The sequence below is a fragment of the Oryzias latipes genome, chromosome 16 (assembly GCF_053564925.1).
Source record: "Oryzias latipes strain Hd-rR chromosome 16, Olatipes_Hd-rR_3.1".
In the NCBI taxonomy this organism is placed as follows: domain Eukaryota; kingdom Metazoa; phylum Chordata; class Actinopteri; order Beloniformes; family Adrianichthyidae; genus Oryzias; species Oryzias latipes.
Genome location: NC_136252.1, coordinates 7,978,989 through 8,006,452, shown reverse-complemented (window position 1 = coordinate 8,006,452; position 27,464 = coordinate 7,978,989). Strand labels below are relative to the sequence as shown.

The 27,464-nt window shown below is 42.9% G+C and overlaps 1 protein-coding gene across 21 annotated transcripts in view; it reads left to right on the top strand.

The window, feature by feature from the left end:
- Positions 1-319: 319 nt before the first annotated feature.
- The window catches only part of ubr5 (ubiquitin protein ligase E3 component n-recognin 5), a 43,716-nt gene continuing 16,571 nt past the window's right edge, over positions 320-27,464 (top strand). For 4 of the 21 annotated variants that reach the window (XM_078933857.1, XM_078933851.1, XM_078933849.1 and 1 more), the window contains exons 1-43: positions 320-606; positions 4,671-4,715; positions 4,799-4,880; positions 5,752-5,828; positions 7,717-7,836; positions 8,374-8,653; positions 8,779-8,938; positions 9,095-9,244; positions 9,910-10,121; positions 10,249-10,365; positions 10,481-10,591; positions 10,677-10,831; positions 13,379-13,496; positions 13,601-13,785; positions 13,902-14,011; positions 14,466-14,578; positions 16,419-16,565; positions 16,659-16,770; positions 17,266-17,420; positions 17,512-17,709; positions 17,785-17,995; positions 18,213-18,339; positions 18,446-18,597; positions 18,675-18,770; positions 18,892-19,015; positions 19,379-19,476; positions 20,140-20,297; positions 20,405-20,496; positions 20,611-20,757; positions 20,894-21,012; positions 21,109-21,235; positions 21,608-21,737; positions 21,867-22,027; positions 22,181-22,420; positions 22,502-22,625; positions 24,271-24,382; positions 24,485-24,616; positions 24,890-24,922; positions 25,516-25,743; positions 25,828-26,096; positions 26,701-26,912; positions 27,026-27,259; positions 27,357-27,430. In XM_078933857.1, coding sequence (XP_078789983.1) covers positions 545-606; positions 4,671-4,715; positions 4,799-4,880; positions 5,752-5,828; positions 7,717-7,836; positions 8,374-8,653; positions 8,779-8,938; positions 9,095-9,244; positions 9,910-10,121; positions 10,249-10,365; positions 10,481-10,591; positions 10,677-10,831; positions 13,379-13,496; positions 13,601-13,785; positions 13,902-14,011; positions 14,466-14,578; positions 16,419-16,565; positions 16,659-16,770; positions 17,266-17,420; positions 17,512-17,709; positions 17,785-17,995; positions 18,213-18,339; positions 18,446-18,597; positions 18,675-18,770; positions 18,892-19,015; positions 19,379-19,476; positions 20,140-20,297; positions 20,405-20,496; positions 20,611-20,757; positions 20,894-21,012; positions 21,109-21,235; positions 21,608-21,737; positions 21,867-22,027; positions 22,181-22,420; positions 22,502-22,625; positions 24,271-24,382; positions 24,485-24,616; positions 24,890-24,922; positions 25,516-25,743; positions 25,828-26,096; positions 26,701-26,912; positions 27,026-27,259; positions 27,357-27,430 — 6,109 coding nt within the window. In that variant the 5' untranslated portion in view covers positions 320-544. Of the gene's footprint in view, positions 607-4,670; positions 4,716-4,798; positions 4,881-5,751; positions 5,829-7,716; positions 7,837-8,373; positions 8,654-8,778; positions 8,939-9,094; positions 9,245-9,909; positions 10,122-10,248; positions 10,366-10,480; positions 10,592-10,676; positions 10,832-13,378; positions 13,497-13,600; positions 13,786-13,901; positions 14,012-14,465; positions 14,579-16,418; positions 16,566-16,658; positions 16,771-17,265; positions 17,421-17,511; positions 17,710-17,784; positions 17,996-18,212; positions 18,340-18,445; positions 18,598-18,674; positions 18,771-18,891; positions 19,016-19,378; positions 19,477-20,139; positions 20,298-20,404; positions 20,497-20,610; positions 20,758-20,893; positions 21,013-21,108; positions 21,236-21,607; positions 21,738-21,866; positions 22,028-22,180; positions 22,421-22,501; positions 22,626-24,270; positions 24,383-24,484; positions 24,617-24,889; positions 24,923-25,485; positions 25,744-25,827; positions 26,097-26,700; positions 26,913-27,025; positions 27,260-27,356; positions 27,431-27,464 lie in introns of all 21 variants that reach the window. The other 17 variants (XM_078933859.1, XM_078933854.1, XM_078933852.1 and 14 more) reach the window with 7 other exon arrangements.

Sequence of the window (27,464 nt, the reverse complement as noted above, 5' to 3'; positions counted from 1 at the left end):
TAAATCCAAAATGTGTTCTTTTCTGCTCGCCTATTGTATAAAATACAGACCTCCCAGTCTTTTTTGGTATATTTTTTCCCCCTTCTGAGTAATTCTCGAGAATGCTGCTGCAGTTCTCGGTAAAGACGTAGTTTGTGTCGTCGGAAAAGAGCTTTCTGAACACAGCTGCCCTGCCAGTGTCTATGAATTCGTCTCTTTAGATTAGTTTCGCCCATTAGCTCAGCCTCTGCCCTGACTATCCCGCTGAACACATTTCCTGTTTGTGGCCGAAACTCCAGGCAGCAGCAGCAGCAGGAGCGGCAGCAGCAGCAGCAGCAGAAGAGCCGCGCGGCTGCATGTGCGCTCATCAACACGCGCGCGCACACTCACAAACACACACAAGGAGCTTGGTGGAGTTAAGATGGCGGCATGTGGCTGAGGAGGCTGGGATTCTGAAGGATTTTTCGCCCTAAAACGATTTTTATGAAATCACGCACGCACAATAATCGAAGAATAACAATTTCCATTTCTTCTACTCGCCTGTGTATAACTCTAGAGTGAGCCCATGACATCAATACACTTCGTTGTCCACCCGTTGCCCGGGACCGAGGATCAGCTCAATGACAGGTATTTTGTTGCAGCCCACAGAAAAGACCGAGTAGAATAAATATTTATGAACCACATTAGTTATATTATCTTTGTAGTTTAAATTGTTCAAGATGACGATATTGTCATGTACGTGCGCTTGGTTTTAACATATCTTAATGACCTCTTCAGGGGTGATACAAGGCCCGGCATTTTGAACGGTCCTTGTTAGCTTGCTGCTCCAAGCGGTTGTTAGCATGCTACATGCTAACCCGTTAACAGTCTATACGGCTAAAGCTAGCTGCTGCATTCTTGGTTCTCTTGAAGGGTTGGCTCGCAGTCAATGTTGAGACAGACAATGCGAGTTGGGGGATGGGTGAGAGGGGCAAAATGTATTTCATAGAAGTAACTTTTTTCCGGATTCCCCTTTTTTTGTGTCACAAATCACACATTTCCTCTTTTACCACGTGCCGTGTTTTCTTTTCGGTTTGTCTTGTTAATTATTATGACCAATGAAGTGGCTAACGTCAGCTAGCCGAGAGCAGCTAGCTTAGTAATTCGTTACCATGCGTTGACAAAGGAAAATGTTAGAACTTGAGTCTTTGTTTTAAATTTCCCCTCTTAGTCTTAAATCTTACAGCCGCGTTTGATCACCATGATATTCGAATGTATGATGATCGTCTTCTCTTGTTGTTATCCTGAAGATGCGGCCAAACTGCGTTAGCTAATAGTACATGATCATGATATAGTCACATAATTTGGTTATCGACTTCTTATCCGGCTATATTATAATTTACAAGCTATCTTGTTGGTCGATGCGTTTGTTCCAATTTTTCATGTTAATTGTGCCTTTGACTTGAATAAGTTGCTATTATTTCGCGTAGCAGTTATAAGTAACTTGGTATTTTCTCCTATGTACACACTCGGGTTTTGTTGCTTAAGCAAGATTATCAGCCATTGGTATTTGGAAGGACGGTCCAGGACGTTGCGTGCGACCTGTTATTTGGCTTTATTTCATTATATAGGTTTATATCTAATTTAAATAATAATTGGGTTTAAATGTACCTAAAATATGTTGTTTAACATCAGTTTATGAGTCTTAATTTCTTTTCACAATGAACTAAAAATAAAGACATTTAAGAGGACATGGGTATAGATTATTTAAATTTTAAGTAGCTTTCAGGCTGTCAGTTGACTTTTGGTAATTAGGAGGCTGTTTTCTACAGACTCACTAGAGCCACATGGTTGTATGAAACATTGGTTCCTGAAAGAGGTTATGGCATTTCCAGCCAGTCATGCCTGCTGTTGCATTCTGCTGTCACCATGTGCTGCTTGGAGGCCTCTGCTCTCTTTCAGCCATCAGTGATCTCCAGTTGTCAAAGCAGGCATCTGATTCTGCTTCAAACAGGGATAGATCGAGCTCAGTTAGTCATTCAGGGAAGAAAAACCAAAGTTCTTCTTAAAGATCATCAATAGTTTTAGCAAAAAACACTTAAAAAATTATCATTGTATGGTATGTTCATGTGAATGATACCTAGTTTATTGAGCAGAGTGTTCTTCCATTTAAGTGGTAAATGACTGATTCCTTTTACCTCGCTGCACAGTTTACTGTTCTTTACTCTGAAGTGTTCTATTTATTTTAAATCACAATGGCTCTTGAGGTCACATTGAGTTAGCATTTTGTCAGGCCTTTGCCAGGAGACAGGAGATATTTTTGGAGTATTTCAAATTCAGGGAAATTCAAAACCTATCAGAATAACATTCTAATTAGTTTTCGAATATTTTGTGTTATAAACTTATTATCCTTGTTGAAGTTGATTTGTTTATGTACATTTTCCCAGTGAAGAATCATGTTCTACTATATGAGGCAGAACATAATTATTTTCTAAGTAGTAAGATTTAAATGTTTAAGTCTCAGCTGAACCTTAAGGGGATCTTTATTTCTGTGGAGTCTGGAATAATTTTCTGTTTAGTGAAAAAAAATGTATTTCGTGGAAACTTGGAGTACTGATAACTGAACGAATCCCAGTAATAAAAGCTCTGTATGTCAAAAGGACATCTTATGATTATATCTGGGCAAAACCACTCTGCATTTAATTACTTGATTGATTTTAAAATTGGTAATAATTCTTTATACGTTCTTGTTATTAACCTTTTCCAAACAAAATGCTTCATTTTGAAATGACATTTCTTGTGGTGGTGAAGAAGCCGTTTGTGTTCTGCTCTATTTATTCATATTTCTGTTTGATTTTGTTTCTTTCAGAAATGGTTTGACCTCCAGGGTGATTTAAATCAAGTTTCAGGTTGTGTGTTTTACAGCCACAGGCCTGTTTTTTTTCTAGTGGGGAAATATTAGGCAAGTTTTGATGGTGCTTTTCTGTAGCAATTATTTATCAGGGTATTTTCTGTGAGCTGGGTTTGGATAATAATTTATGCCACATAATCGTGTCAAGAGCCAGCACAGAAAAGCTATAAATATTGTTAAAATAAATGGAGGCCAGGAACTAAAAATATTAGGACAACACAAAGTTCTTCTTTTTCCTTTGAGTGTGTAGTTGTAGCACTGCAAAAGGAAATGTCTCCCATGTTACAGAGCTGTAAAATAATGGCTGGATACCTATTTAAATACAGTGATGGATTGCTGCTAGCAACACACTGACAAGTAGGTGTATGACTGTCCAATACAGAAGACATCCGTCTTCTGTATTGGACAGTAGCGATGATTATAGGTTTTACTCTTTGAACATACCACTGGATTCATCTTTTAAAACGGAAACGTCCGATCAGTTGTGTGACAAGTTCTAAGTATATGTTGGCTGAAACAGAACCAACTCATTTTCTCTCTTTTTTTTTGTGGTTTTTTTTAAACAAACAAAAAAAAACAGACTGGGTGGGGGTGTTTCAGTGTAGTTTCACAATTTTAGCCTTTAAGCTACATGCAGCCTGAAAGGGTTTTCGAAAATATGTTTTATGGAACTATAGTGTACTTAATTGAGCATGAATAAAGCTTTTTATTCAATTTTTTGAACTGCATCAGTGATCTAGGTTTCTTATATTTGTAATGGCACCAATAGCTGCACTGCCCCCGCTCTGTTAGCTCTACTTCACCTGTGTCCCGCTCTGTTTTGGTGATGGCGCGTGGACAACGTGCCGGGCAGTCGTATATGTGGTTTATGGTAGCCAGTATAGAGAATTCAGCGGCTGGCATTGAAAACAAAAAACAAATGGGAGAAACGGTGGATGTTACTGGGTGAGAGTAGGCAGAGGCTCCACCAATGTGCCCCGTTTAACAGCATCCTATCTGTGAATGTATTCAGGAGTTCCCCACATTCCTAGCACTGAACCTGGGGAGGGGGGGGTCAGTATGTGAAATATTTGCAACCGCATAAACTCTGGTTTCTGCAATCTCACTTTCCTGTGAAATCATTAGGATTTCATACATTTTTAAAGAAATCTGATTTGTGACCTACAAGATGAAATTGTTAGTGTCTGGCTTTGTTGGATTTCACTGAGCTGTGTGATCGCTGTTGGAAAGTGTTTGTCGTTTATGGTTGAGGATCACCGCCTCAGTATTGGGTTAATTTGATTTCATTTTACCTTTTTATAATTGAATTTCTGATTTGACTTAATTGAATTGGATTAAATATAAATTCCTTTTTCAAAATTTCAAAGAGAAACTGTAAGAAAAGAGGATGCATAGATTCATTGATTTAACTTTTTTTTTTTTTTTTTTTTTTCTAAAATTCATGTTTCCAGAATTTAAACTGGCAGCTTTTTCTTTTAGTCTTAAACAGGAAAAAGTAAAAATGATCAGAGAATCGGTTGCTCTAGCTTTTTCATTGATGACATTTTCTTGGATTAAAAACAATAAAATTCTACATGAAAAGTGTGGAATTGTATGTGCCGGTAGTACGTATTCGGCTCATAGATGGGGAAACTGGCTCACTGCTGTGCCTGCTCTTACCTGTGGTGAGGCTTTGAAGCTTCAGATTGTCTTCACGACTCCCTCATTTGCTGAAAAGTTACTTGTCTTCAGTTTGTGTCATTTCAGTGGATTATTTATCCTGTTGTTTCGTGTAATCATGTAGTTTGTTTAATCCTTTCAGGCTTCGGGAAGTCTCAGAAAAACTGAACAAATACAGCTACAACAGGTGAGTTTGTTCTATGGACCACTTTTGAGTTTTTTTCTGCTGGTATTTCATTCATATTTCTCTATTTTTGTCTTTTAATGTAGTCATCCGCATCTTAATCTGCTGGAGCAGGCCACTCTAAAACAGTGTGTTGTTGGTCCAAACCACGCTGGATTTCTCCTTGAGGTAATCTGTTTTAAATGTTGAAACTAAGGCTGCACAATATGAGGAAAACTCTCGAAATGTTGCGTTCAAGAACGAGCTAAAACCCATTTACTTGAATGGGCTCTTAGCAAGTGGTGTTCACACTGGACTGTCGCTACCTGATACTAGCGCATTTAATGGAAGTTGGAAGAGGCTTGTTGGGAAATGTTGAAACGATTCAGATCGGGTGACTCTTACCCCAGGCTGTTACTTTACAGCTCTATTCAGATAGATGAAAGACTTGGTGTCATAGAATTGCAGCTGGGGTCAAACCACAATTATTATTTTCTCGTTCATGATTACTTTTCAAACTGTACTTTTCAAATGTCCATACATCGCTGCCAAATCCCAGTCCCTGATTGGTCAAAGTTCAAACTACTTAAACTTTCAATGTTCGCTCAATAGTTGCACATTTTGTACGTAGAGGCCGAAAACGGACTTTAAACGTGCACAGTAGCATGTGAACACGAGAGTTTTGAACACGGAAGCCTGAAACACGCATATACTTGCATTTACATAGACTTTTCATTGAAAGTGGTTGCTTAAATGCGCGTTGCCGAGCCCGGTGTGAACGTAGCATCATTCAACACTTCAACCTTAAGATTGTCTTTGTGTACTTTATGTGATGAGGACCAGTGAATACTTTAGCTAAAATAAACTTGTAATCACTGCTCTCATACTCCTGTGGACTGTGCAATGTTGATGGTGAGAAAATCAAAGGTTATATCGGAGAGTAAGCCTGGATTTATTTCAAAACCTTTAACTATACATATAAAATGTTTCACCTTTTCAGTGCTATTTGTGGTTTTTGTGGTGAAAGTGTTTAACGCTGAACAACCTGCATCTCTTGAAGGATGGACGCGTGTGCAGAATCAGCTTTTCTGTCCAGCCCGATCGCATGGAGCTCAGTAAACCGGATGGCAGCGATGGGTGAGAGATTTTCTGCCGTCATCTGTCCTGGAAATGATTTTAGCCTTGGCTCTCAGCCGTCTGCTGTGGCTGGGTTTAATTCAAGACACAATGAAGATGCTTTGGCTTCCTGATGGCCTGGCTGTAGTTTGAATTCACTGCAGTGTTTTGGAGACGGTTTAAGTTAAAAAAATAAAATAAAATAAAAAATAGCAGCTTGGCCACATAAATGACTATCTAACGAGAAGTACACACTACTTATATGAAGGAAGAGGCGGGGCCTGGGCGAAATGGCCTAAAAATAAAATCTTCTATTTTTTTCACGTCAGATTTGATTTTGGATTTTAATCGATTTAAAAAAAAAAATGTTTTCCTGCCCTACATTACTTTCTTAAACAAATGACAGAACATGTTGAACAAAACGTTTTTCTCATTCGGAAGTTGACCTGAATTCAAAATGTAAATTAATACAGGCTGTAAAAGTGTTAAACATGTCCCTTTTGACCGAGTGTCTCTGTTTCAGGGGTTGAAAACAGCTTTTGCAATGTGCATTTTGTTCATCTTTGGGAACAAACTCCTCTTCGCTAGTTGCCTGTTGCCAGGGCCAGGCCAGCTGACCTTGATACAGAGAACAGGATGCTGGGAAAATAAAAAAATCCAGATTTTCCCCAAAATAAATCGAATTAATTGAAAAACAAACAACGACTGCTACTTGTCTTGATTTTTAGAAAAACCATAGCTAACAGAAATTGATGAACCACAACAAAAAAAGTCTTATTGAAAGAATTTGTCGTTAATTGTCTGCTGTTCCATCAGAAGCAGAAGACTTAGAGGCAGTTGAAACACTTCTGAAAGAACCCTGAGGAACTTTAACCTTTTGGGACTGGATGAATCAGAAACATAAAGGAGCATTTCTATTTACGTTATTTATTGAGTTTATGGGTTTTTACTAAAGAAATAATGTATATATTTCTCAAGTTAAAAACTCTTGTAAAAAGAAATAGTTTTGTTTTGTGGAAGCAGTTTCTCCAACTTGTGTTTGAAATGTTCTTTCTGTTCTGGGACTCTTCCTGTTTTTATAAAAATCAATTTGTTGGCTTCTCTGTCTATTTTGAACTGTATATTTGGGGAATGTCAAAAGAGCTTCCACATTTTATTTTATGCTTTTATGTGACATGGGTTGCATGCATACGAATCGTTCTGTGGAAGGTTGAGGGGAAAACCTCTGTCTCCTACTGACGTTATGCTTGGGCACAGATTTGTTCCACACAAAAGGGTGGAATATTTCTCATTTTTGGTCAGTAGTGAGATTCAATAACGAAATTCTCTGCCCTTACTGCACCAGGATCATCGCCTGAGTTCCTGGTCAGATGAATGTCATTTAAATCTGCTTTTTGTGCGTTCATCTAAATCATTTCTCCCTTCAATTGTCCCTCACTGTAGGATAAACCTCAGATTTTTCTGTTTACTTTGTCGTTGCTACATTAATCCTCTTTGAATTTTAGCACAGAAAATGACACATTAAGCCTTTATCTTGTAGAATCCATGTTTAAAGTTTATGAGCAGACATCTGCTTCAACTCAGAACAAACCAGATTTTGACACTTTGAAACGGGAGAAAGCAGTTGCATTCCCCAAAAGTCAAGAACCTTTACAAAAAGTAAAGTCTTGAAGGAGGAACGAGTTGCAGCCAATTCTGATTCCCAATGGTGTTGCCATGCTAGTCTCCACAATAAAACCCCTGTTTTGCAAAGTTATACTGATCAAAAATGAACAAATAATTCACAAAGGAGCTTCTAAAATACACGGGGCGTAGTTAGATTAAGCTTCTGCAGATTTAAAGCTATAGAATTTGTAGTCCATTTGGGACATTTGTAGGTTTGTAACTGATCTCCCGTTTTTGTTTCCAGTTCAAAGTTGAGCAGTGGTTCAGGGACAGGAAGGAGCTCCAGAGCAGGCAGGACCAGTGATCCGCCCTGGTTCCTGTCTGGTTCTGACACACTGGGCAGACTGGCAGGCAACACCCTTGGGTAAGTTCTGACAGGACTGACGGGCAGAAAGTCCTGTGAATGGTCAGTGTATGGGACCAATGCTGCTGCAGCTGAGGGTCAGGGGTCATATTCCTGTATGGTTTGATGCACCCCACCCTTTTGAGTGCTTTTATTTGTCCAAATATGATAACATTATAGTAAATGTCCTAATCTTTCTTGTGTTAAGTGTTTCCTATCAGTAAAATGTTCTTAAATATCTTTGTCTTTTTTTGCCGATAGTCACAACCTTTTGACTTGTATTCTTCAAAAATATGTGGTCATTGTAGCAGTTTTTTCTGTTGCCATGGTTTATTGTATTATATCCTCATTTTCTTAATACAGGTTAATAACATTCAAAGGCCTGCATGTCATTTTGTTGAAAACCTGCTAATGAGAAACCATCTGATTGTGAAAACATGATCCCGCCGTCTCAAATGCTGAATCCAGATGAGGCCAGATGTGAAAGTCTCCATCTGTTCTGCTGGTGGGTGTGTGGTTTTGGCTGCTGCCTCTGACCATGGCTTCCCGCTGTGACAGGAGTCGCTGGAGCTCTGGGGTAAATGGAGGCAGTGGAGGAAGTGGCAGTGGAGGAGGAGCGGGAGGAGGTGGAGCTGGAGGCGGCAGCAGTGGAGGAGGAGGCAGCAGCGGAGGCGGAGGCGGTGGCGGCACGTCAGGCAGGTCGTCGACGGCGGCTCGTGATTCCCGTCGCCAGACCAGGGTGATCCGTACCGGAAGAGACCGTGGTTCGGGCCTGTTGGGCAGCCAGCCGCAGCCAGTCATCCCAGCATCAGTCATCCCTGAGGAGCTCATTACACAGGTACTCCCTACACGGGTGTTTGTCCTTAAAACATCTTTCACCCCAGTAGTAAGTGCATATTTGATGACAACAGCCAGTCACTGAAAAGGTTTTTAACCGTTGTGTGTCATTGATTTGTCACCCAGGCCCAGGTGGTCCTGCAGGGAAAATCTAGGAGTGTGATCATCAGGGAGCTCCAGAGGACAAACCTGGATGTAAACCTCGCTGTCAACAATCTGCTGAGTCGTGATGATGAAGATGGAGATGATGGAGATGACACAGCTAGTGAATCCTACCTCCCTGGTGGTAAGGGAAATGCTACTCTGAAACAGACTGGTATTTAGAAGAGACCGTAACGGGTTTGAACGGCTGATAAATTGTGGTTTTCTAGTCAGCAGATGACAATGTTTGTTTTTGGATCTGTCTGAACGTCTGCATGTGTTGTATCTGCGCCCCTTGCAGAGGACTTGATGTCCCTATTAGATGCAGACATTCACTCAGCCCATCCCAGTGTCATCATCGACGCAGACGCCATGTTCTCCGAGGACATCAGCTACTTTGGTTACCCCTCTTTTCGGCGTTCCTCACTCTCCCGACTGGGATCCTCTAGAGGTAAGCTGACAGCTCACCTTACTAATGCAACAGAGGCGTTACAGAGGCTTTGGTGGCAATGGTGGTGCCTTTTTTCTGTTGTGAAACTGGCTTAAACAGACAACTCCAACTAAAAGAATGGATCTTAAGGCCCCCTCTGTGGTTTTCTGAAAATAACGCACAGTTTCCAACTACTTCTCAGAATATTATCTCTAATGGATGCTTTTACTGTGCGTTGATAAAGAACAGTTTGAGGTGTAAAATTCAGGTGTTAGGTAAACTGTTGGCAGGAGCTGATTGTTGGGTAAAATAATTTCTCTGAATTTGCGCGTTTGTCCTAAAAGTGTTTGGTGTTGTGTGCTGCATGCCAACGTAAACACTGTGAGCTCTCTGAGAAAGGCCCGCTAGGCTTAACTCTCTTGTAAAGGACCCCATCAGGCAGTTTCTTATACAAACCTAAATAGCCCACCTGCAGCCCATATGCATGCTTTGTCTCTCTGTCTTCTTCCTCTTCTACTTTCCCTTTTTAACAAATGAGTGTGCTAAGTGACTCACCCTCTGTTCCTGAGTCTTCCGCTCAATCTTCAGTAATGCAGTGGATTGATTATTCTTAAAACGATGTTGACGGGTCTTTCCCAGAGAGTGGCTTATTTCTATCCCACTGGTGTGACCTTATTGCATACCAGTTCTCCTTCTCCCCCTAGAGCGCGACTCAGAGCTGTTGCGTGAGCGCGAGTCTGTATTGAGGTTACGTGAACGCCGGTGGCTTGATGGAGCCTCATTTGACACAGAACGAGGTTCCACCAGCCGCGAAGGGGAGCCCAGCCTCGACAAGAAGAGCATCCCAGTTCAGAGTCCCGTCTCGCTGGGGGAGGAGCTTCAGTGGTGGCCTGACAAGGTACGAGTACAAAAACTACTATGGTTGCTTTAAAGCTCAACAATATGCATCTTATTCAAAGATGGCAGAGACTGGGTCTGTTCTGCTGCTTATGGTCTTATCTTTCTCTGTTTGATTTCCATTCCAGGATGGTGTGAAGTTTGTGAGCATTGGAGCCATGTTCTCCGAGCTGGTAGCTGTGAGCACCAAAGGGGAGCTCTACCAGTGGAAGTGGAGCGAGCCTGAACCCTACAGAAATCCTCAGGTGGGGAATTTAACCGCAAGGAACTTTCTGACTTAGCCTGAATGTAACATTTTTTCTCGCGTCTTTTTGTCTCACTTTTGTGTCTAATTCATTCCTTGCTCTCTTGTTACCTTAGAACCCTTCCAATCATCACCCTCGTGCATCTTTCCTGGGCCTGACCAACGAAAGGATCACTTTACTGTCTGCTAACAGCATCAGAGCCACTGTAGCCACGGAGACCAACAAGGTAAATGGCTCTTTTTGAAGAAAGAACCTCAACCCTTTGACATGATGGGACTTTTCATCAGCTGATGTTTTGGTTTGTTGTGAAGGTTGCCACCTGGGTGGATGAGACGTTGAGCACCGTGGCTTCTAAGCTGGAGCACAGCGCTCAGGCTTTTCCTGAACTACAGGGAGAACGCATGGTTTCACTGCACTGCTGCTCTCTCTACACATGTGCACAGCTGGAGAACAGCCTCTACTGGTGGTAAGAGTCTGAATCCAGTTTATTTACTCCAAGTTAGCCAAGGGTCTGCTAATCTGGTGATCTGGCTGTACAGTTGTCTTGGTACCAGTCTGGGTTGGGGACCACTGCTTTATAAGTTATGTGAAAGTGTCTTCTAAATCTATGTTTCATAATGCTAAAAGTAAACATGTATGTTTTTCTTGGGGAGACAGTTTTTGTATCCTGAAGTCATTGTTCTTAAGCCCCTTGAAGTGGGGCCTTTTGGTAGGGGGCTCATCTGTAGAGTTGTTGGTAGGGGGCTCATCTGTAGAGTTGTTGGTAGGGGCTCATCTGTACATGTGTTGGTAGGGGGCTCATCCGTAGAGTTGTTGGTAGGGGGCTCATCTGTAGAGTTGTTGGTAGGGGGCTCATCCGTAGAGGTGTTGGTTGGGGGCTCATCTGTAGAGTTGTTGGTAGGGGGCTCATCTGTAGAGTTGTTGGTAGGGGGCTCATCTGTAAAGTTGTTGGTAGGGGGCTCATCCGTAGAGTTGTTGGTAGGGGGCTCATCTGTAGAGTTGTTGGTAGGGGCTCATCTGTAGAGTTGTTGGTAGGGGGCTCATCTGTAGAGTTGTTGGTAGGGGCTCATCTGTAGAGTTGTTGGTAGGGGGCTCATCTGTAGAGTTGTTCGTAGGGGGCTAATCTGTAGAGTTGTTGGTAGGGGGCTCATCCGTAGAGGTGTTGGTTGGGGGCTCATCTGTAGAGTTGTTGGTAGGGGGCTCATCTGTAGAGTTGTTGGTAGGGGGCTCATCTGTAGAGTTGTTGGTAGGGGGCTCATCTGTAGAGTTGTTGGTAGGGGGCTCATCTGTAGAGTTGTTGGTAGGGGGCTCATCTGTAGAGTTGTTGGTAGGGGGCTCATCTGTAGAGTTGTTGGTAGGGGGCTCATCTGTAGAGTTGTTGGTAGGGGGCTCATCTGTAGAGTTGTTGGTAGGGGGCTCATCTGTAGAGTTGTTGTCAGAACACTTCCAGGAGAAGGTGGATGACATTTGTCACCAGCTGTGTTTTCATTGACAATGAAATTGTGCTGATTGGGTTTGCGATAATAAATGTGCCCAATGGAAACTCTCATTTATTATTGGAGGAGGTGGTTTTTGAGGCGGATTGAAATTGAATTATTTTGTAAAAGTGCAGCTCGCCGATCTATGGCCTGAATAAGATGCTGACGTCTCCTTTGATAGATGATGATGAGCGGTAGTACCATGGCAGAAATCTGAATGTATCTGCTGTAAATCATAGCATTGTTCACGTCCATTGCCATGTTTTTGAATGACTTATTGCGTCAGTCGGTTTGTGTTTAGTCACATAATTATGATTTAATAGTAACAATATAATTGCGAAATTGTTTTCCTTTTTCTCCAACATTTCTAGAATTTCAATAAATCTTTGTGCATATGTGTCATGGAAATGCAGCTAATGAGGCCTTCTCAAAGACTATTATGTATTTCACTGCATCCTCTTAAAAAGTACTGTATGTCTAAAAACCCAATAATTTCCCAAAACTCAGGCTAAAGTGAGGATTTTGCAAAACTATGTGAGAACTGGACTGAACGATCCCTCTCCGCTGGTGTTCCAAACAGGAAGTACCTGCTGGCTGAAAGAAGCCAAAACGCCATAGACGTCTATAGAGAAATAAACAGTCATTCTATTGGTCAGAATAACCATTCTTGCTCTGATGCCTTTCTAACATGTTCTTGATAATATTAACACGCTCTTTTTCATGATAATTTTATTAAAGTTATAAACTGACCAATCAGATCCCTCAATAACTGTCTGAGGGCTCACACTGAACATTCGAAACTTTTGATTGACAGATTCTGCTGAGTCCATTTTCAAGTGGTAGGGGTGTGGCCTTCCAACAAGCTCACTTCTGATTAGCCATAGTGGTTGCTACAGACGTCGTCTGAACATGGCACCATCCATATTCTGAAAAAAGTTGACTTCATTTAGTTGGAGTCAGGAGTAAGTCGTTTTCTGTGGGTGGCGTTGCGCTCGCTCAGTCCAGTTTTCTTATACAGTTCATGAGAGAAACTGAGGTTTTATTTTTTTTGCACCCAGACGTCAAAGCACTTGAGAAATGATGTGTTAGAGTCACATGAGACCTTTTTTGATGGCAGATCAAGGATGAATGCAGTTAGATGTGCTGTTGGTTTTTGTTCATTTACGTTTGCCTGTCTTTACGAGCACAACTGCTTATTTATGTTGAGGAGAAAAGGAGGAAGAGTGTTGTGCAGAATTGATGGATTTGGTTTTGGCAAATGCAGACAGCACTAAACAGCTTTCAATGAAGGTTCGTGTCCAAAAAGTCGTGCGTGTTAAGGTTTTATCTGAAACCGGAGTGGGGTGGGTATTCATTTATCACTCTGGTATGTGTGCACAAGGCTTAAGCCAGCTGACAGAGCCCAGGGGATTGTCAAATGCTTTTGCCAAATATTAGAAATGGTATTCTGTGTTAGCCCTCTTTTAAATTTTTTAAATGGACTAGTCCGAGTAATTCCTTGATCAGTATTTTAATGTGGAGCGTCTTTTCTACAGGGGTGTTGTGCCTTTTAGTCAAAGGAAGAAGATGCTTGAAAAGGCAAGAGCCAAGAACAAGAAGCCAAAGTCCAGTGCTGGCATTTCTTCAATACCCAACATTACAGTGGGAACACAGGTAAAAGAAAAACAGTTTCACTAGTTTGAATTTTTAATATGCATAGAAAAACTTCAATTTACTGGGAGAATAAATGTATTGATTTCATTAATTTCTTTCTGCAGGTGTGCTTGAGGAACAACCCCCTGTACCACGCTGGTGCAGTGGCCTTTTCTGTCAGCGCTGGAATTCCCAAAGTGGGTGTTCTGCTGGAGTCTGTCTGGAACATGAATGACAGCTGCAGGTTCCAGCTGCGCTCACCAGAGAGCCTCAAGAATATGGAGAAAACTACCAAGACCCAGGAAATCAAGTCAGTCGTTTTCTATCTGGCATTCAGCTGTGAATTCTGTTTATCTGTAGCATCCAGCGCGAGCTTTGCAACATTGAAAACAGGCGGCTGAATTGCTTGTGTCTCCATCCCTGCAGGATGGAAAGCAAACCCGAACTGGTGAAGACTGAGATGGGTCCTCCCCCCTCCCCGGCTTCTACCTGCAGTGATACATCTTCTATTGCTAGCAGCGCCTCTCTGCCCTACAGTACGTTGCTCCTCCCTCTCAGCAGTTCTGAACTGTCTAGTCTCCCAGGCACAGACCCAGTTCCTTCCTCACTTTGGACTCTCATTAGTGCTCTGACTTTGAAGCAGATGGAGCACAGGCTGTGATCAGTAACTCCTTCTCTGTTTTCCTTTTCTCACAGCAAATACTCTGATATATTTGATGTATTAGCAGCATTTGCCAAGTAATAATGGTCCTTTGTCCACCTTCAAGTTCTCTATCATTTGATCAGCTCGTTATTTTACAGCTCCAGGTAGAAGTAGTTTGATCCTTTTAGTAGCAACACTCTCATTGATGCTGGAAGTAGATCTTTGTTCTTGCTAAGGCAGCAGAATCTTACCAGAACACCAAACTTCAATACAGACGTGGATAAAAATACCCTGTTTTGATGACAAAGATCAAATAGTGTAGAGCTGACACAGTGTTCTGTTTGCAGAGCGAAGACGCTCCACTCCAGCTCCCAAAGAGGAAGAGAAGGTAAACGAGGAGCAGTGGCCCCTCAGGGAGGTGGTCTTCGTGGAGGACGTCAAAAATGTTCCTGTGGGGAAGGTGGGTGGAACTTCAACTGGCATGGACTGAATTGATCCCTTACTTTGAGGTTTAGGGGCTCGTTTCTGGAGCTTTTTAGTCTAAATTGGCTTGTTAAGTGACAATTTAAAATTTGCAGTAGAAGTTAATATTTTTGGACCTTTTTGCCGATTTTAAGATGGAACAACGTACAGTTGGATGCACTTTACTTTATTTATTCATTAAAAAACAGGTTTATATTGTAGTTTTTAGTTTTCATGTCATTTAACCAGATATGGTCCTGTTGAGATAAGGATATCTTTTTAAAGGGTGATCTAGCCAAAAGGTCAGCAGCACATGTCATGGATAGTATTGGAAAAAAACAAATGCAATTAAAAAAAAAAGAAATAAATTTTTTTTTTTTTAGATAAAACAGACATTTCAGACTGTGGCGACAGTGGCTTAGGTGGTTAAGCGGGTCGTCCAATGACCGAAGGGTTGGCGGTTCGATCCCCGCTCCCACCAACCAAAAATGTTGTTGTATCCTTGGGCAAGACACTTCACCCTCCTTGCCTCCAGTGTGGCTCCACTGGTGTGTGAATGTGCATGAATGTCCCGGTGATGGTCAGAGGGGCGAACTGGCAGCCACGCCTCTGTCAGTCTGCCCCAGGGCAGCTGTGGCTACAACAGTAGTTTACCATCACCAAGTATGAATGAATAATGGACACATTGTAAGCGCTTTGAGTGTCTTGAAAAGCGCAGATAAATCCAATCCATTATTATTATTATTATAGTAAAAAAAAAAATAGAAGAATAATAAATTTAAAGCTCAAGGACTGTTCTCAAGATTCTTTTTTTCGGGCTCACACAAAAAGTGCTCAGAGGAATAAAGTTAGGCAAATAATCTCAGTCTCTGTAGTCTGTTCCGGCCAGAAGATGCATCAGAATCAAAATTTTGTTTTCAAAAAGGCAAACGATAAGTGCCTTGAATTGAAGGGGATACTGACTGCCTGACTGTAGGAAAACGATGGGACAAGGGCAGTAGGAGTTTAGTAGATCAGTTCTCCGATGAGGACCTCTGCATGCTGAAAGAAGGCCGCTCTGCTCTGCCGTACAGCTCAGTGATGTGAGAGACAACCTGTTTAAAAAAAAATAAAAAATGTTTTAGCACAAATTTCACCAACAAACCAAATATAATCAGAAGTGGTCTGAGGTTATATGATGCACCCAGAGCATTTATGTTTTCTCCCCAAAGCTGGTAGAGGCTGCTTCGCATTACATGACTTGAGTTTATGCTACTAGAAACAGTTTATTGTTTGGTTTGAATCAATTGGAGAGAATTTTTCTCTTTTCCTCGTGAATGTCACTTTTAGACTAGAGGTAGATTTCATCAGGTGAACAAACATTTTACTGGTGAATAAATGAGAAGATTTGAAATGTTTCTTTGTAAAGCTTACTGAGCAATGACACGACGGCAGCAGGAATTGGTCCACTGTGCACAAGTGCACTGATTGTTTTGGTTGTGGTGAGATCTTTGGATGATGTGGTCTGCCTTTCTGATGAAACACCCAGTTCGATTTAAAACAGTGTTGTGGCTGATTTTACCATGTTCTTGTGGTAGTTTTCTCATCATGTTGAGTAAATTAAGCTTAAAACTGCATTTCTGAGTATTTCTTTATTGCATTTATTATGAAACGGGCTAGGTAGCTCCCATAATACTCACCTACAACTCGGAGGTGAATGTCTAATGAGCTCCTGCCGCTCTGCAGTATCCTATAAAACAACTTTTTTTTTTTTTTTACAATACAAGACCAATGGGAACACTTGTTCAATAGATGATCTGAGTGGGTCTAAAACTGTTTTTACCTTCAATGATATGCAGGTGCTCAAGGTGGACGGTGCATATGTTGCCGTTAAGTTTCCTGGGACGTCCAGCAGCATGAACAACCAGAATACAACTGCTCCCCCTGACTCAGACCCGTCATCATTGTTGCAGGACTGCAGGCTTCTCAGAATAGATGAGCTCCAGGTAATTCTATGGAGCCTACAGCTGCTTGTCGGCATCCCAGATTGCTGACTTTGACCCGATACTCTCATGATTGTCATCTCCTTCACCTCACAGGTGGTCAAAACAGGTGGAACTCCTAAAGTTCCAGATTGTTTCCAGCGAACACCTAAAAAGCTGTGCATCCCAGAAAAGGCTGAGATCCTGGCTGTAAATGTCGACTCAAAAGGTGAGTCTTTTCTATGGGTTTGTTTCTGTGAACCTCATATACTGATGGTTGATTTTTTTGAGTTCTGCCAATATCTGACATTCCTCCTGTCGCAAAACGAGATGGTGGATACAGATGTCCAACATTTAAACCATCAAGTCAAAACACCTGAAAATACCAAACCAGGGTTTACAAAATCCTAAGAAGGAAGTTCAGTTCCAATGAGCTGAAGTTTAATCCATTTTAGGTTCAAAGTTCACTGCAGTTTAGCAAAAACATTGATAAACTGACAGATGATCACAACTCTGCTTCACAGGCGCTGATCCCTTCATGGTCATCATGACTGTGTGGTCAACGCAAAGCTCCATTATGGGCACAATATTTCATATTTGTTGATTCAACTTTTTATGCCGTTATCTGCCAACACAGCTATGAACTAAACTACTGTGTATCCCTAATACATGTTTGGGCTGATTGGAGATCAGTGTTGGATTGTCTCATGTCCCCGTCTGTCAGGAGTCCATGCTGTGCTGAAAACCGGTAACTGGGTGAGGTACTGCATCTTTGACCTGGCTACAGGCAAAGCAGAGCAGGAGAATAACTTTCCCACCAGCAATCTCGCCTTCCTGGGACAAAGTGAGCGCAATGTGGCCATCTCCACTGCAGGACAGGTTAACAGTTCTTCATTTCTAACAGTCAAACACGATGTTTACCTAAAAGCGGTGCGAGTTAGCGTAAATGTTTGCTTCATTTTCTTCTTAGGAGTCTCCCATTGTTCTTCGGGACGGAAATGGCACGATTTATCCCATGGCTAAAGATTGCATGGGTGGAATTCGAGATCCTGACTGGTTGGACCTCCCTCCCATTAGCTGTCTGGGAATGGGGGTTCACTCCTTGGCCAATCTGCCATCTAACTCCACCATAAAGAAAAAGGCTGCTGTTATTATCATGGCAGTTGAGGTAAAAGACCAGATTCAGTCTTTTCTGTGACGAAGAACGAGTTTGTAATTGTGATTGCTGGTTTAATCTTTTCAGAAGCAGACCCTGATGCAGCATGTGCTGCGGTGCGACTACGAAGCTTGTCGGCAGTACTTGGTCAACCTTGAGCAGGCCGTCCTCTTGGATCAGGGGGGCCAAGCCCTGGAGGCACTTCTGGGCCACCGCTGTGATGGGAACCGTAACATCCTCCATGCTGCTGTCTCTGTCTGTTTCCCTGTTAGTAACAAGGAGACCAAAGAAGAGGAAGGTAAATACTTGAATGTTGAACCTCTTCAGACCATTTGGGGTTATATTACCACAGTAGTTAACTCTGCTCAACTGGGGCTCTTTCAAAGAGAAATTAAAACAAAGGCATGTCAATCAGGATTCCGGGTCTTAAGAGGTGAATCTACTGCAGAAGATGTGATGCAGTTGTTTCCTTTTCTCGTTCAACTGGAGTTCTGAGTCATCAAATTGTTTTTCAGAAGCTGAAAGGTCTGAAAGAAACACTTTTGCGGAGCGTCTGTCTGCTGTAGAAGCCATCGCCAACGCCATCTCTGTGGTCTCGAGCAATAGCTCTGGAAACAGGACGGGTTCCTCCAGCAGCAGAGGGTACGTAAACAAGTCGTGTGCTGTCGAGTGAAGATGGAAGATGTATTTCTGTGCATCAGCTTGATTCATAGAAGAAAACTAAAAAGAGGCGTCATTTTGAAAACAGGCTTCGACTGAGGGAGATGATGCGGCGGTCTCTGAGGGCGGCAGGTCTCGGCCGCCATGAGTCTGGTCCGTCATCCAGTGACCATCAGGACCCTGTCTCCCCACCCATTGCTCCACCAAGCTGGGTCCCTGACCCTCCACCCATGGACCCCGGTGTGTGGGTTTTACCTTGATAGTTTCAGATCACGGTGACGGTTTTGGTAACGACCGTCCTGTTTTCTGTTCAACAGACGGTGACATTGACTTCATTCTGGCTCCTGCTGTTGGCTCACTCACCACGGCCTCCACTGGAACCAGCCAGGGGCCCAGCACCTCCACCATAGCAGGTACGGGATGTTTCTAGCTAGAAAGTAGTCAAAGAAAACTGAAAACTTCATTTCATTCCTTATGAAAAAAGCTGCATGTTTTTGCCGTTTGGGTTTTGAACTGCTTTTGTTGTCTGTCCAGGACCATCAACTGAGCAGTCTGTGGTGGAGTCCAAAGACAGGAAGGCCAATGCCCACCTCATCCTGAAGCTGATGTGCGACAGTGTTGTTCTGAGGCCACATCTGCAGGAGCTGCTCTCTGCAAAGTACAGTTCTGTTCTTCATTAGAAACAGAAAGATGGGAAGTTACAGGAAAAGAAGGAGAGCAGTGAATAAGATTGGGGATTTAGTGAAAAAAAAAGCATAGAATGATAAAAAAAAATGTGCAAAACACTGTGGAGTGGTGAGTTTATTCCTGTGAAGTGTTGTACAGTCTAAGGGGAGAAATGAATGTTTGGCTGAAGGAGCCTCTCTGGGTCTCCATGGTGTGGTGTGTGTGTGTTATCTCTTATCAGGGTTAGCTTGGCTAACACCCTACTGTCTGCCACCTCCTCAGTGGAGCTCAGGCAGCAGCCCAGCTCACAGCCAGCTAGCAGTGCCTCTGATGTGCTTTTTCTACCGTTTGACAGGGATGCCAGAGGAATGACTCCGTTCATGTTGGCTGTTAGCGGGAGAGCCTATCCTGCAGCTATCACGGTGCTGGAGGCGGCACAGAAAATAGCCAAAGGTGAGCTCATGGCTGTGAACCTGTGAACATCCACTGGTATGCAGTATGCATACCAGTGGATGTTTGTGATGCACTTTTCTGCCCTGTTTCTAGCAGCTAGCTCAGTGGTCTCCAACCTTTTTCAGGCCACGAATCGGTTTAATGTCGGACGATATTTTCCCGGACCGGTCTGAACGACGCAGAAGTGGGAACTATGTTTTTTTTTTTAAACTTCCTTGTTTCCATTTACTTTTGAGGGTAAAGTTGATCCTCTGTAAATTGTCAACATCTGCTTTAAGCTTGATTTGTTCACTAGATTTAATGCAGGAACCATTGAAATCAGACAGAGCAGCCTTCAGCCTCGGCCAACTTGTCAGGTGTGACGGATAAATACTAAAAAAGGCGGAGTGGAGCGGGGATCTTAAGGCCTGCCCAGCATATTTTCTACGTCACAAATGAACTTTTTTTTTTCTGTTACTGATTTATCAATGATTTGAATAGAGAAATACTCAGAAATGTACTTTTGAGCTTATTTTTCTTTACACAAGTCCTCCATCATCCAAAAAAGGAACTTTTTCTTTTCGGCCTGGAGGTTGGGGACCACTGATGTAAAGGACGTTGGTTTTTCTTCATCATCGGTCTGGTGTTTCCGCCTTGTTTGACTCTCTCCTCCACACGTCACAGTGGGTGACCCGGCCATTGGAGATAAGGACGGGGCCGATTCTGTGTTCATGGAAATGATCTGCCCATCGGGTACCAACCCAGATGATTCTCCACTGTACGTTCTCTGCTGCAACGACACCTGCAGTTTCACTTGGACTGGAGCCGAGCACATTAACCAGGTCGCTCCTCGTCTTTTAGCTCCACAAAGTCTTGCATTTTTAATTTGTGCCGTTTTCCACTGAAACTGACCCACTGACATTTTCCTTGACCCCGATTTTGTATTCAGGACATATTTGAGTGTCGAACGTGTGGCCTGCTGGAGTCCCTCTGCTGCTGCACGGAGTGTGCAAGAGTGTGCCACAAAGGACATGACTGCAAGTGAGTCCTAGATTTGTCGTTGCCCCTGTTCTGTCTTATTTATAGCTGCCTTTAGTCTCCATCAGCAGGCTATAAATTGTTTTGTCCTAAATATTTTATTTACCTTCTCGTAAGGTTGAAAAGGACCTCACCTACAGCCTACTGTGACTGTTGGGAGAAATGTAAATGTAAAACACTAATTGCTGGACAGAAGGCCGCTCGCTTGGATTTGCTGTACAGGTTGCTCACGACGACGAACCTGGTCACAACTCCAAACAGCAGGTGAGACTTCTTCACTTCCAAATTCATTTCAGCATGAAAGCATCGGCTTTATTCGGGGCTTGTCATTTCCAGTGAGCGTTTCTTAACTTAAGCATGTAAAGCATGGATCATCAGTCCGACTGGTTTCCTCCTCCAGGGGGGAGCATATATTACTGTTCCTGGTCCAGACTGTGGCCAGACAAAGTGTTGAGCACTGTCAGTACAGACCACCACGCATCAGAGAAGACAGGAACCGCAAAGCTGCCAACGCTGAAGGTTTCTTCTTCTTCACTTTGTTCAGATCACACAGATTCTATGAACAGGCCCTTTTACATGATCTGTCCTCTTCTTATTTTTTGAACGTTTCTGCAGATTCTGATATGCCTGACCATGACCTCGAACCGCCTCGCTTTGCTCAACTTGCTCTGGAGAGGGTTCTGCAGGACTGGAATGCCCTCAAATCAATGATCATGTTTGGTTCTCAGGAAAACAAAGACCCGTAAGTTTCTGAGGAAAGTAGAAATGTTGTTGTCGGCAGGAGTATTTTCAGGAAGTTTGAATATTTTGTGCAGTAAATACAGAACATATGGGCACAGAAGTTATAATTCTCAAAATAATTCTGTGAAAGGAAAAAGCTCTGCACATGAAACTTGAGTATCCATAAAAAGATTTTGGTCCTGCAGTGTTCCTCTAGTCATTGTTTGACTGTCTTAGTTTCATGTCTGCATTGCTGTTTTTGGTGACATTTTCCAATGCATCATGGGAAACTGATCCAGAGATGTTTTGAGGTTTTTTTCATCTGTCAGTTAATGAAACAGGATCCTTCGTCTTCACACAGTTTGGTGATCTGTATGCGTCTCTTGTTTCCTAGACTTAGTGCCAGCAGTAGAATCGCCCACCTCCTGCCTGAAGAACAGGTCTACTTGAATCAACAAAGTGGCACCATCCGCCTTGACTGTTTCACACATTGCCTCATTGTCAAATGTGCTCCTGACATCACAGTGAGTCCACTTTTTTCATCTATAAAAATTGATCTTCCATAATGAATAAACAGTTCTCCATGTCAAGTGTTCTGAAAACTCTTGAGGTGTTTTGGATGCATTTAAATCATTGTCTCGATTCTGTATTAGTTCATTGACACATTGCTGGGGACCCTGGTGAAAGAGCTGCAGAACAAATACACTCCTGGCCGGAGAGAGGAGGCAGTGATTGTTACCAGGAGGTTCCTGCGCTCCGTAGCGCGAGTTTTCGTCATTCTCAGCGTGGAAATGGCATCGTCAAAGAAGAAAAAGTAAGAACACGGTTTCTTTTCGCAGTCCACAAGCTGGCATAAGGCAGGAGGACGAAACAGAATTCCGTGTGTCTGATAAATCTGGCTGCAGCTTAAAATGACTTTGTGACTCATGGGACTAACTCTGTCTCCCTTTTTTGTTCCTTAAATTAGCAACTTCATCCCGCAGCCGATTGGGAAGTGCCGGCGTGTTTTCCAGGCCCTGCTCCCGTACGCTGTGGAGGAGCTGTGTAACGTGTCGGAGTCTCTCATCGTCCCCGTCCGCATGGGCATAGCGCGACCCACGGCTCCTTTCACCTTGGCCAGCACGAGCATCGATGCGGTTCAGGGCAGCGAGGAGCTCTTCTCTGTGGAACCGCTTCCACCGAGACCCTCACCCGACCAATCAAGCAGGTAAGTTTGGTTTTCTTACAATGAAAGAAAAAATTAATATACATTTCTGGATGAAATCACTCAGGGTTTTTTCCCCCCCAGCTCTAGCCAAACCGCTGCCTCCTATATCATCAGAAACTCTCAGCCCAGACGCAGCAGCCAGTCTCAGCCTGTCAGGGGACGAGACGAGGAGCAGGACGACATCGTGTCAGCTGATGTGGAGGAGGTGGGGAGCATCCCAATATTATTCAGAGTTAAATTTGCCTTTGGCTGCGTGTCATTCAGTGCACACTGGTGACGGACTCCAGTAATCACCTCCATGAAGCCCCTGGACTCCTGCATTTTCTGCCTGGTTAACTTCAACAGGAAACCAATCCTAAACCTCACTGATTTTTATGAGTAAACTAACTTGTTTTTCATCTTTAGTGGAACAACCAAAAAACTCTCAAACTTGAGATGAACATTTTCCAGACGGGTTCTGGCCTCTCCAGCGTGTGACGTCACATGACGTTTCATCACAAGATTTTAGTAACGTTCTAACTTGAATACTCATTATATTCTTTATTCAATATATTTAAAACATCAATTTTCAAAATTTATTTCAGTAAACTGAACTTTAGTCTCATTTTATTTTTATCTATAAAAATGACTTCATAGTTTTACTTTCAACATAAAAAAGCTTTACTGACACTTTGTCTTGAAAATGTATTTACTTCCAGTGTCAGTAGCACACACGGTTTGTTTAGTGTATATGCTTGAAATCCATTCATTTTCTGCATTTCAGAGCCATAATTATATTGAAGTGTATTTTTATTATACTATATTTATGAATATCGCCAATCTGTGATCTCCAGCATCACAATTCAACACATCACAAACATCACATTTGTGCTCCTTTTCTCTGGAGCAGATTGCATATATTAGAGTATCTGAGTACTGCAGCCCCATCAACTGAGCTAAGTTGGACTTACTAATAAAATCGTTGATTCTTACAAAAACTAAAAATTAAATGTGACAAACTACTCACAAGAAAAATCAAATCATGGATTTCATTGACATCTTTTTCAGACTACAAGTCACTCTGGAGCATAAGCAGTCAAAAAAAAAAAGCATAATAAAGAAGAAAAAAAATCCTGTGTAAGTCACACCGGAGTATAGGTCCCCTTTTGGGAGAAAAATACTTCTGAACAACGTTGCCAAGGCCGGCGTAATGCTGCATTCACACCGAATGCAACTCATGTGCCCAATTCGCTGCCTTTCCTTAGTCGCTGTGTGAGAAGAGCTACCGCCAAAACTTTATAGCATCATTTCGACATTAAAGCGTTGTCTGTGTATCCAATTTTCAATGCAGGAGTGACGTCTGAATGACGGCCGCTTTCAGCGGTACTTCCGTCTCTCTGTCACCCAGTTTGATGACTTGGTGTCCAGAGTCCGAGGAGTGACAAAATAAAAACAAAAATAAATTATAGGATCTTTTTATTGTTGTCTCAATGAAAAAAAAAAAAAGATCTTTAAGTTCAGGAGTAAAACAGTCAGATTCTACTCTGTTTGGGACTCCTCTCACTAATCAAATAGAGCAGCACTTCTTCTCAGGTACTGTAGCAAATACTGATAAACACCTACAGTGCCCCCTAGTGGGGAAAATAATGAGTACATGAACGTATTTATTTTTTAAAAATTGCATGCAAGTTGACCCTAATATAAGTCTCACTCCTGGCCAAACTGCAAAAAACTGTGACTTATACTCCAAAAATTATAGTATTCCTTTTTTTCCCCCCAAACCCACTTCTTGTGGTCCACACGAGCCAAAGCATGGAGCGGCTTCTGATGAACCTGCCTGTTTGTCGATATGATCAGGTTGTTTTCTTCAGGTTGAAGTTGTGGAGGGAGTAGCAGGGGAAGAAGACCACCATGACGACCAGGAAGAGCAGGGAGAGGAAAATGCAGAGGCGGAGGGTCAGCATGATGAGCACGACGAGGATGGTGAGTTTTCTGTAACTACTCCCACTGATGGCAGTCCTGCAGTCAACCAAGGAACTCTGATGTGTAAAGCCTGTTTACATGTTGTTCTGGTTCCCCCCGTAGGAAGTGACATGGAGCTGGACCTTCTGGCAGCAGCTGAAACCGAGAGCGACAGTGAAAGTAACCACAGTAATCAGGATAACGCCAGCGGTCGCAGGAGTGTTGTCACTGCAGCAACCGCTGGCTCTGAAGCAGGTTGGTCATAGTCATCCATAAAGACCTAATATGGAAGATTCTTTTTTTTACCATTATTTTCTTTGCAGAAACATTAACTTAAATCTCATGATTTTTCTATATATATATTCTGGAGAAATGCTTTTACATCGATTGAAAATGCCCCCCAACACTTGAATAAACAGACTTCTGTAACAGGTTCCACCCTAAATCAGCTCGGTTTGTGTTAGGAGAGCTAATCATACAGCCGACAAAATGGTCTGTAGCTGAATGCTGGATGTATTTCGTTTGCAGGCAGTAGGGTGTCCTTGGCATTTCCTATTTTTGGTAGGAGCTCCTCTTTACTTTAATGCATACACAGATGTCAGGGCCAGAGTGAATTTGCAAAGTGCACACACTTGTTCTTCCTGAGAGTTCCTTCAGTTGGTCCCCTCCTCACGTGTCACTGCCATGCGTCTCATTTTAAACTAACGCAGTCCCTCTTAACACGTCTTGCTGATTTTTGACCAAAATAACAATCTGCTTGTTGCTCTCTTAAAGGTTGCGGTGTTTTGTTGAAATTCTTCTGGTTGTGTTAAGAGTCTTACTAATAATAATGGTGTTTTTCCCCGCCATGTATTTTATGGGGAGGCTCGTCTGTTTGTTTTGTATTGTTGTATTTTGAAGCTGGAAAAAAGGATTTGTTGACTTGAGTTTGGGTTCATCAGCAGAGAATGCGTCTGTGGTCCGGACCGTTGATGTTTTCACTGTCGTCTCCTTGTTGCTCGGCCTTCAGTCGTGTGACTCACTAACCCTAAACCTGTTGAAGCATCGATTAGAGGAAGTGAAGGTTAAAGCATTAAACTGCCTTCGTGGTCTCTCTGTTTGCATCCTTGTCTCCCTCACTGAAGGCGCCAGCAGTGTCCCTGCCTTCTTTTCAGAGGATGACTCTCAGTCCAATGACTCCAGCGACTCGGACAGCAGCAGCAGTCAGAGTGACGACGTTGACCAGGAGACCTTCCTGCTGGATGAGCCTCTGGAGAGAACCAGCAGCTCTTCGCACGCCAACAGCGCGGCCCAGGCTCCTCGCTCCATGCAGTGGGCTGTTAGGAACACCCCCAGCCAAAGGGCCAGTGGGAACGCTCCCTCCAGCTCCTCAGCACCTGCTGGTTAGACCGTTTTCCTCATTTTGAGCCCACGTGTCGTCTGCTGCGGCCACAGTCAATAAACTGACGGTAATCTCTTTCTGGCAGCGAGCTCAACTGGCTTGATTTATATCGACCCCACCAACCTGCGCCGCTCCAGCGCCATCAGCTCCAGTGCTGCTGCAGCGGCTGCAGCTTTGGAGGCCAGCAACTCCAGCAGCTACCTGACATCGGCCAGCAGCCTGGCTCGCGCCTACAGCATCGTCATCAGGCAGATTTCAGACCTGATGAGCTTGATTCCCAAGTACAACCATCTGGTTTATTCTCAGTATCCTGCTGCTGTAAAACTCTCCTACCAGGATGCAGTTAACCTACAGGTAACAATGATATGATGGCTGCTACTTTAAACGCGTTTATGAGCTGGTTTGGTTTAGTGTTCCCTGGTTTATCGCAGGGTTTGTGTGGTAAAAAAAAGCCCTCCATAGGGGAAATCTGACAAGTAAATGTTTTAAGGCTCATTAAAAATGTTCACAATTTTCTTCTTGTTTAAACTCTCAAAGTTCAAACCTTCGTATGAAAAACAGTCCAGGATTATAGACTGAAAACAAAGATCTGATCGTGATAGGAAATCTATGTAGATTTTTCTAACTTAACACATTGTGTATTGAAGATGCAACATGGAGATTGATTGACAATTAGGATGCAGAACAGTGTACTGTTAAAAAAACAAGAAAAAATGCAAAATTCCACTGAAAATAATCCTCAAAACAGCGAGACCGTGAAAGGTGAACCATGAGATAGCAAGAGAACACTGTTTGAAATTTTTGTAATCAAATGACTACGGTACATTAAATTTGAAAAAACTGATAGATTTGAACTTTTTTGATGAGTTGCACTAATTAAGCAAAGGGAAATCTCATGATGCACTTTTCCTCACCTGCATTATCTAATACTGAAGCGGCGTCCTTCTGCTTTCATCAGAACTACGTGGAGGAAAAGCTGATTCCCACCTGGAACTGGATGGTGTCCATCATGGACTCCACAGAGGCCCAACTGAGATACGGTTCAGCCCTGTCGTCTGCTGGAGACCCGGGTCACCCCAGTCACCCGCTGCACGCCTCCCAGCACTCAGCGCGGCGGGAGCGCATGACCGCTCGGGAAGAGGCCAGCCTCCGCACTCTGGAAGGACGAAGGTACGGTTTCTACACCATTTGGTAGCATGTTTTAAAAACGTTTTAAACTTCAAAAGCAGTAAACCTGACTTAACTGTAGCACAGTTCAGTTAGCTGTTGTGTTGTTGTTTCAGGAGAGCAGCCACTCTGCTGACGGCTCGTCAGGGCATGATGTCGGCTCGGGGCGACTTCCTGAACTACGCTCTGTCACTGATGCGCTCCCACAACGACGAGCATTCTGACGTGCTTCCTGTCTTGGACGTGTGCTCGCTGAAACACGTAGCTTATGTTTTCCAGGCTCTGATATACTGGATTAAGGCTATGAACCAGCAAACCACCCTGGACACCCCCCAAATGGATAGAAAGAGGTAAAATGAAAGGCCAACATGCTAAAACGCATTAAACCGATGTATGGAGCAGGTTTAGAAACACGTGAATAATCAAACGATCTTCTTTTCATTTCAGAAACCGAGAAATCTTAGAACTTGGTTTGGACAATGAGGATTCTGAGCACGAGAATGACGAGGACACTAATCAAAGTAAGGCAGACAACTAATATTTAGTCATTTACTA